The 9,965-nt window shown below is 18.1% G+C and overlaps 1 protein-coding gene across 3 annotated transcripts; it reads left to right on the forward strand.

Moving 5' to 3' along the window:
- Positions 1 to 6,495: 6,495 nt before the first annotated feature.
- rnh1 (ribonuclease H1) lies at positions 6,496 to 9,162 on the forward strand. Of its 3 annotated transcripts, none has more exons than XM_086915038.1 (7): positions 6,496 to 6,607; positions 6,894 to 7,021; positions 7,220 to 7,369; positions 7,441 to 7,537; positions 7,695 to 7,825; positions 7,919 to 8,183; positions 8,256 to 9,162. In XM_086915038.1, exons 2-7 carry the CDS (start codon positions 6,912 to 6,914, stop codon positions 8,334 to 8,336), a joined length of 834 nt encoding a protein of 277 aa, XP_086771164.1. In that variant the 5' UTR covers positions 6,496 to 6,607; positions 6,894 to 6,911; the 3' UTR covers positions 8,337 to 9,162. The 3 variants fall into 3 exon arrangements, with proteins under 3 accessions (XP_086771164.1, XP_086771165.1, XP_086771163.1); XM_086915039.1 differs by having other exon boundaries at positions 6,574 to 6,649; XM_086915037.1 differs by lacking the exon at positions 6,496 to 6,607 and having other exon boundaries at positions 6,812 to 7,021.
- The last annotated feature ends 803 nt before the right edge of the window (positions 9,163 to 9,965 follow it).

Raw genomic sequence — 9,965 nt, forward strand, 5'->3', positions numbered from 1 at the left:
ATTTGAATTTTATTCTTATTTTATGCTGATGTTAATTACTTACTTACTATAAAATTACTTAATTAAAGACTAGACGTGACTTATTTATAAAAAATTTTCAAATTATTTTAAAACTATTTTTTAAGATTATTTGAAAAAAATCTATTTTTAAATTTCATAAAGTATTTAATATAAAAAGTAAATTAATATATTTCTAATTAAATTCATAAATTAACAAATAAATTATTTCTTTTATTTGTTGTTAAATATCATAAATCATTGTATATTAAAAAACTTTTTTTTGAATATTTTTCCTAGTTCAAATATACATAAAAAATTATATTAATACAAATAAACATATTAAAAGTAGTAATAATATATAGAATAATACAGAAATAATATAGAAAAAAAATTTAATAAAATCAATTCTAGAATCTTTTAATATAATTAAATTATATCTATTAAATAGACTGGTTAACTAGGTTAATTTAAAAACTACTTTATTTTTTTCTGAAAAAAAAAATTAGTAATAGAAAAATATTTATCATATATGAAGAATCTTCTCTTTTAAATTATTTAAAAATTTCGATAAATATATACTATAAATTATACAATTCAGGAAAACTGCAATATCACTATATTATATATCTAAAAAATATAGTAAAAAAATAAAAAAAGAAATCTATTCCGAATAGTTCAAAAACTTATTAAAAAGAAAGAATATTATATTAATAATTAATAATATAATTAATAACGATGAAATATTGATAATATTGATATCTGATATTGATATTTAATATCTATTTATAAAAAATATTATTCCCTTTTATTATACTATTTGTTTTATAAATTCACAATCAAACTAAAATTTTGCAAATATAATTATAAAAGTGATATCTCTTTCATAAATTTAGTAAATAAATAAAACATCTAATAATAATTAATTAATAATATATTATTAATGAATTCAGGCAATTCATGTTATAGTTTTTGAATATATAAATACTTGTTTAAATATGATAAAAAAGAAATTAGTTCATAGTAATAATTCGTAATACATTTTGAAAAATTAGAAATTTTGATGTTAAATAAATTTAATCGCGTATTATTATTAGATTTGATATAATTTAAAACTGAATGCAAATATACATATATGTATAAATATCGTTATAAAATAAAAAAATAATCCTAGACAGATTTTCCATCTTTAAGAAATTTAATGTCTTTTTAATACATATTTCTTTCATGCCACTTCTAATTTTATAAATTAAAATAAAGAGAAATTAGTCGTATTATTGTTTTTTTATAAATAATAAATATTCAGCCACAAAATGAAATGGAAAGGAAAAAATTATTTGAAAAATTATTAAATTATTTTGTTTAATTTTCTTACGTGTAAAAATACTTTAAAATTAATAAAAAACTAAAAATAATAAAGAAATAATTAAGCAATTATAATGAATGTTAAATTTTCTTTCTATTAATATTTTGATTTTCAATAATTTTTTAAATTAAATATATATTCTTTAAATTTTCATTCGTTTTCGAATTTAAATCTATATTTTATATTAAATTATATAACTTTCAATAAATTTATTTATTTATATGTTTTAAAATTGTTTTAAAAATGTTTTTTTAAATTTTAAACAAATATAATTAAAATTTAATATATATAAAAATTAATTAAACGAAAAATAAACAATTTAAATTGAAATATCAAGGTCCGAGAGAGAATAACTAAAAATGCATTTTTCACACAAATTGTTTTCTTTTAAAAATTATTTTTATCTTTTAAATACATTATTATAATTAAATCTAAAATATATATCAATAATTATCATTATAAAAAAAATTATAGAAATAAAAATTTGAAAAAAGCATACAAAATTGATATAAGATACGAATATATTTGTAAATAAAATTTTCAAGAGTTATTTTTAATAAGTATTTTTTAATAATTATTTTCTATTAAAATATTAGATATCGCTCTCAGTAACAATTCTCAAAAGTTTATTCACAAATATATTCATGTTATTAACTGCTAGCTTCAATCTGTTCGTGAAACTATGATATAGTAATAAAATTGATTTATTATAAAGTTCGCTATTAACAAGTTCTAATTTAAATGATCAAAAGCAAAGTTCATATGCTAATAAAAGTTTACATTGTCACTGAATGAGTTCGTGAAATTCTAAAAATCCTATTAATTCAAAGTTATAAATTCAATGGATCAAAAAATTCTGAGATATAAAACATTCTATGGTTAAAAAGATTCTGATGTTCAAAAACTTCAAAAAATTTAATGATTTAAAAAGTTCCATAGTTAAAAAAATTCTTCTCTTTCCTTGAATTTTACCAAAACTCTCTCTAAAACTTTCTTCATATTCATCTTGCAAGATTGCGAGATTGATATCTTCAATAGATTAATGACACTATGGAACAGTCTTTTGATTAAACGACACCCTCAATCCAAGGAAAATTCTTAGAATTAAACTGAGTCATAGTTGTTCCCAAGAAACTGATTTACGAGTTGTTTGTAACAATTTTTCTCAAATAATATGATGCTGATTGAGATTAATATAATTGGAAAATGTCTCAAGTTTCAAGATCACGTTCATACTCTAGCCACGTCGAATATTTCTAAAAAATATACAATTTCAAAGATCTTCTAAATTTTTTTCTCAAAAATAATATTATTCTCACGCGACGTATTATTCTTCTCTATACTATTTGTTCAGTATTTTGTTATTAACAAATAGAAAATGCCTAATAAGAGATCTTAAATCGAAATGAGATTTTAAATTGAAATTCCGAATAATCGTATTAAATTAGCTAGTTAAATAATTAATTCTAATCCACTAAAATTAAATATTATATAATTACCATGATTTTTTATATTTATATTTTTAATATTTTGATAATTTGATATTTCTCGCTCTTATCGAGTTGATTTAATATTAAAATAATAATAATTAATAATAATTATCAAAATAATAATCATTGCTAGCAGTCAAAGAAAAAATTTATCCTAACTAATTTAAAATAAATTTTAAGATATTATTTAATGATTCTTCTTTCTTTGAATGCGTAAAACGCAAAAATAAAATGTAAAATAATCCTTAGATATATGTGTATATATTTTCTTGACTGATCTGTTTCACTAGAACAATATCACATCGTATCTTATGTGGAGACCTAATCTTATGTGGAAACCTTATATGTAGATGTTAGGATTATTATTATTTCTTTGAATTTTCTAGGGAAGATTCTATTAGTCTATGAATTTTTATGAAAATTTAAAAAAAAAAATAAAAATTTTAAAATTGGATAAAAATTTATATTATCATTTATATATTCCAAAAATATATTTTTTATTTTTCATTTTTCACATATTATTTTTATATTTTTACACATCATTTTTACATATTTATGTTTAAAAACATATGCTATAACATATTGCATGCCATTTGTTATATTCATTTTATTAATTTGAATCAGTTTATAAGTGATAAACTGTTAGATCATCCATAAATATATTATAATTATGATTTTTATTATATAACCAATAATAATATGTATTAACAAGATGAGACATATGAATTAATTATATAATATAAATATTATTATTTATATCTACATTATTATCTAGGTATTATTATTATTGAAAAAAATAATTGAATTAATTATATTTGTCTGGATAGAATTTATCATTAATTAAAAACTTTAAATCAATATATCGAAAATTAATAAATAGTTTATATGAATATATATATACACTTATATATATATATTTAAAATATACATGCAAATATATACGGAAAATAAGCACGAAATTAAATCAAATCATGGTTTTGTGGATTATTAATTGTTTATTTCATTATTAATTAAACAATGCATGCATCCTAATAACAATTCGCTTAAGAGAATAAATTGTAATTTATATCATTTCTTATTCTTTTTTTTTATTATTATTATTAATTTATATTCACAAAATGAATTTGAAATATAAGTTAAAACTTTAACATTAACTAATAAAATAAAAAGTAGATTAAAAAGAATAAGATATTATAAAATAAGATGAATTTGAATATTCCCATTAATATTCTATCAACAATTGTAAGAAATAAAAAAAGATGTCAGAAGTTAATTTAAATTGTAAGAAAAGATATTGTAAAATAAGATGAATTTGAATATTCCCATTAATATTCTATCAACAATTGTAAGAAATAAAAAAAGATATCAGAAGTTAATTTAAATTGTAAGAAAAAAAAATGTATCAAATTTTCTAATGTTAAAAATTGTTTATTAAAATGATTTAAATGATGTAGACTTAAGTAATATAGAAAAAAAATATTATAGAGAATAATAATAAAATAAAATAAAGAACTGAAATTTTTGCCAAATCTCTGGATTGTAATAACTTTAAAGTAAATAATAGCTTGGAAAAGTTTAAAAAAAGCATAAAAGCAATTATCTTTTGAAAATTGTGCAGTGAAAACGCTAGTACAAATGATGAGATTTATATTATATTGCAACCAATAGAAAACAAATTTACATAAATAAAAAATTATTAAGTCTAAAATATTTAATATAAAAAGATTATATAATTCTGTAAATATCTTATTATATAAATAAAACTGTGATTTTTAAAAATGAAAAATGAACAAATATAATTAGTTACAAAAAATTTTACTAGTAACAAATGTCATATATAAAAAACGCTTAAACCTTTATTCAATTCAAAAAATATAAAACTTTTATGATATTCAAAAAAATATAAAAAGACATGCTGTTTTGCAGATTGTAAATTGTTATTATTAAATTATATTACAAATAAAAAGACACATATGATTTCTAATTTAATTTTAAATTTGCTTGTTTAGATCAATAAATATATAACAAAATAAAAATATAAAATTTTTGTATTTATATTATATTGTATAGATAAGATAATTGCACACAATACTATTGATACAATTTTTTTCAACAAACACTTCAAGATTGCAATTTTTAGATCAAAAAACTATTAAAAATTTTAAAATTCTATATGGAAAAAAATTGTATATTAAATATAAAAGAAGAAAAAAACATCTCTATCAATCACATTACTATAAATAATAAATTTTGTATTAATAAATTATGAAGAAATATAACAAAATAAATAATTGTCAATTGATTTAAAATATATAAATTTAATTTACAAATAGAAGAAAATATTAAGAAAAAGAATAGTATATAATAAACAATTTAACCTTCAAATTTGAATTTATTTTTCTTTTTACTTCCATAAGCGAAATCATATAAAAATTTTGTAAATCAATTTTAAATTTTACATATAATAAACGATTTGCGCTTGCTTTTAATTTTGCTATTTATTATTAATAAAATAATTACTAAGATACATCCTCGGTTTGTCAGGGCAACTATCACAATAAAATGTTTACAATCCCAATAATGTGCTCTTACATTTACTATCTACTATTCTTATTTTCTTCTTATATTATATTTCTATTTTTTTTCTCTTTATTGTCAATTTCTTAATGAATAAAAATTTCGTTAATAATGAAAAATCAAACTCATTTTCACTTGACTAATTTCATTATCGTATTCCATGCTTACAAAACTTTGAAAATATTTCTATTGCTACGACTATCAAACTCATACTAACGTCAAAAATATAGTTTGATCCCCGATTTTAATAATTTCAGATAAAAAAATCCATTTGATAGTATATTATTCTACATTTTATAAGATTATACATAAAGAGCTTAGGAATCTATTCATGAAGCAATATTTTAAAAAAATCAAACATAAATAAATATTGTCCGAATTGTATCAATTCAAGTAATGCTGGAGAGTCACCTCTGGAGTTATCGAATGGTGCCTGAGTCACCGCAAAATATTACACAAAACAACAATATAGATTTTTAATATTCAACAATTTAATATTTAACAAATTTTTTTTCTTTATATATAAAGATACATAAAATATTAAATTATAAAAGTTTTATACGTTAATTTGTGTGTGAAATTTTAAGTTAGCTAAGAAATTTAAGAACGAATGCGAGAAATCGTCTGGAATTGTTGGTTCGCCCCAAAAAAAGGCCTGGAGTGCAAAGTTAACTTGTCTTTCTCATCATTTAATTTTATTTTAATCAGAAAAAATTTATAATTATATTGATAAAAATTTCATTTAACAAACAAACAAAATTTGCATTATTTACGTACATATAATGTATCAATATATATCATCCATTTGTTTTTTTATTGCTTCAATGTTTGAACATTATTTTTTTTATTTATTTTATTTTGTTCGATTTATAAAATTTTATAATACGAAAAATATTATTAAAATTTATTAAAATTTTCAAGAATTATAGATATAATTTAGTTTTAGAATTATATTTAAAGCAATTCGAATCTCTATAGTTTTAAAAATTTCGAAATTCATCTTAAAGTGCAGATTATTATACTGATGGGAAAAATCATATTATATGTTACATCTATATATATTTTGTCTATGGTAACATTAAAGTTCTATAAGATGTCATAATGTCTATTCTATAATCTATGGTTATATTTTCGTATATAAACAGTTTCTGTTAATATACGAAATTAATGAAATTATGTGTGTAATTAAGAGAATGCAATTTGAAATGAATATTGATTTGTTGATTTATTGATTTTATAATTAATTATATATTAATTTAAATTATATAATTTCTATAAACTATATTTTAATTTTATTTTATAATAACCTTAATAGAATATTTTAGATTATATAGATAACCTTAATAGAATAATCTTAGATTTTATTCATTTTTGGTGTTTTTCTTTAATTTTTTTATAGCATTTTATTGTATATTTATAATATAATATTTATTTGATTTTAACATAATTAATATTTGTTTTAGATTAACTTATAAAAATATATGTACATAATATTAAGTCGATTTGACACTTTTTTTAATATATTAAAAAATATGTCTACCAAATATTATGCAGTAGCAAGAGGTCGTACACCTGGAATTTACAATACTTGGTAATAATTTTTATTTTTATAAATAAAAATATTATATATTTAATTTTATAAATAAAATCTTATATATTTTATATTTTTTTAATATATTTTTATAATATAATGCATTAATATATTGATTTTTTAATTTTATAATAGAAATTATAAAATATTTTTTTTTTTATTAAAAAATATTTTAATTTCTGTATTCTTATTAATAAGGCTTGAATGTAAACAACAAGTCGACCAATTTCCTCGACCTATATTTAGAAAATTTCATTCAAAAGAAGAAGCTGAAGATTTTATTAAACAATGTACAAAAACAAATGAAAAAAAAAACAATAAAAATTTACCATCTATACTTGGGAAAAGGTAAAAAATTTTAATTTTTATCTTTTATTTTATTGATAAATATTTATATTTTAATTTAAAAATATATTTAGATTACAAAGAAATCAAGAAATTGATAATGAAAAATCATTGAAAAAGCAAAAACGGATGAATTCAGAACATTCAAAGATTATATATATTGAAAATAAGGTAAGTATTTTTATTTATGAAAATGCAAAAAATAAAGGAAAAGATATAAATGGATTTTTATATTTTTTTCATTAGTAATATAATTAATATAATGTCTATAATATCTATATAATATAATTTTGAAATTTATTTTATCATATCTTTATTAATCATTTAGGAAGTAAATGTAAATTTCAACATTGATAACGATGGTTATGTCAATGTATATACAGATGGTGCATGTAGTTCAAATGGACATAAAAATGCACAAGCAGGTATAGGTGTTTGGTTTGGCGATAATCATCCTCTGTATGTTATATTTTTTAATTATTTTCAATGCTTAATTTAATATGAAAGTTCCATTTATAAAATGAAAGTTTTATTTATAAATTTCAATTACAGTAACATATCAAAAGCAGTTGTTGGAAGAGCAACTAACAATATGGCAGAAATTCAAGCTGTAACTATAGCTGCTAAACAAGCAAAAAAGGCGGGTATTAAAAATTTGAAAATTAATACAGATTCAAAATTTCTTATTTCTTGCATAAATAATTGGATGCCAAAATGGAAACTTAATGGATGGAAAACTTTCAATAATAAACCTGTAATAAATAAAATTGAATTATTAGAAATGGAAAAAGCTTTAGAATCTCTAAATGTGATCTGGGTAATATATAATTATTTTATTAATATTATATATTGTATTTTTATTTTATATACTGATATTTTAATATTTCAGAACCATGTTAATGGTCATGCTGGAATTTATGGTAATGAAATGGCTGATAAATTAGCACGAGCTGGATGTTTAAAATATTAGAAATATTTATATTAAATATGTCTAAAGAATTTCAATCAATAATGAGAATCTAAATTTTTGAAAATTTGGGAACAAGCTTTCGAATTCTTGTTCACATTTTTTTTTAATTTTATTATTTATTTATTTAAATTAATTTAAATTTCATTAAAGATGATAAAAAAGCAGTAGATAATTATTTAAAAGCAAAAGATAAAAATAATGTGACAAAGAAATTGTATCTTATTATATCTTTTTATTTTTATAAAAATAATACTAGTGAAGTGTTAAGATTTTTGTGATTAAAAGTGAATAAATATGCAAATCATTTTTATTAATTATGTTATTATTGATAATTATTAATAATGTTAATTCATTTTGATTACTACAAAAAATAATCCAATTTGAATCAATTGAATTTTAATCAAATAAATCTTAACAATCTATGATTACTATTATTTTTATAAAGGCAAGAAAAAAATTATATAAAATATTTTTATTTTTTTCTTTCATAATATTTCTTTGAAATACATATGTACATCGCTGTATCTTTATGTACTATGTATTATATCTATTTCGTTTTCTTTGGTTATATCTATTCTTTTTATTATTTTTTATGATTAGCCACTTCAAGAGTGATGAGAAAAGAATGAGGATAAATCTTTAAAATTTAAGCAATTATTATATTGTATATATTATTTATTAAATATTTCTAATATATTTTTAGATTTAATTTTAAATATGTATAAATGTGTATAAATTTAATTTATTGTAAATACATTTATATAATTGTAATATTTAGATTTTAAAGAATGTTGATTGATAATAAAAATAGCATGTATATATAAAATTTGTAGTTAATACGTATATTTCTTTAAAATTAGTAATAATTTAGAACTTTGTTAATTATGAATATATATTTATATCAAAAAGATATACATTTTATTAATTTTATTAATGTGTATATATGTATATATAAGCACATATATATCTTTTATTGATATTTGAAGAAAAATTTCAATACAATATATTTGAAATAAAGAGAACATTAGTTAACTAGAGATTCTTAAAGTTTCAAACGACATTTTCTTTTCGTTACAGCTTTATTAACGAGTTATTAATAAAAAATACTATCAATTACGATAAACTAGTCAGTAATGACAATAGTGTTCGTATCATCAACCAAATAAGTCTAAGCAACATATATTGAAAAAAGTTTAATAAATATTCTTTTATTGGAAAAAAATTGTAACGAATTATATTATATTCAAATAATTATATATTCAATTATATATATTAATTATATATATTCAAATATAGCTAATTATCATTCCTAGGATAAATCGAATTTATTCGTAATTCAAAATGAATAATATAAAATTGTGATACAAAAAATCGAATATAAAAATTTTTTAAAATAATAAATAATATATATTTGGAATATAAAAAATAAATGATAAATTATAATCTATAGTAGCTTATATTAAAAAAACAATTCATCAAATAAATAGATAAACTCAGTAACACACTGAAAATTCAATTTTTTGTTATTCAATTCAGTAATTTAAAAGTTTTGAAATATATCATTGGATTTTCTTCTGGGTATTTCTTTTTAATATTGATGAATTCATTCTTGATAGATTTATATATAAT

The sequence above is a fragment of the Apis florea genome, unplaced genomic scaffold, assembly GCF_048593485.1.
Source record: "Apis florea isolate Af1SG1 unplaced genomic scaffold, ASM4859348v1 contig_3758_pilon, whole genome shotgun sequence".
NCBI lineage: Eukaryota > Metazoa > Arthropoda > Insecta > Hymenoptera > Apidae > Apis > Apis florea.

Bases quoted from the DNA above. Each gene is read 5' to 3' on its own strand.
- rnh1 (XM_086915038.1), top strand. From the start codon at position 6,912: ATGTACATAATATTAAGTCGATTTGACACTTTTTTTAATATATTAAAA. The intron at 7,370-7,440 runs GTAAAAAATTTT...AAATATATTTAG, and splicing joins CCATCTATACTTGGGAAAAG to ATTACAAAGAAATCAAGAAA. The intron at 8,184-8,255 runs GTAATATATAAT...TTAATATTTCAG, and splicing joins AATCTCTAAATGTGATCTGG to AACCATGTTAATGGTCATGC.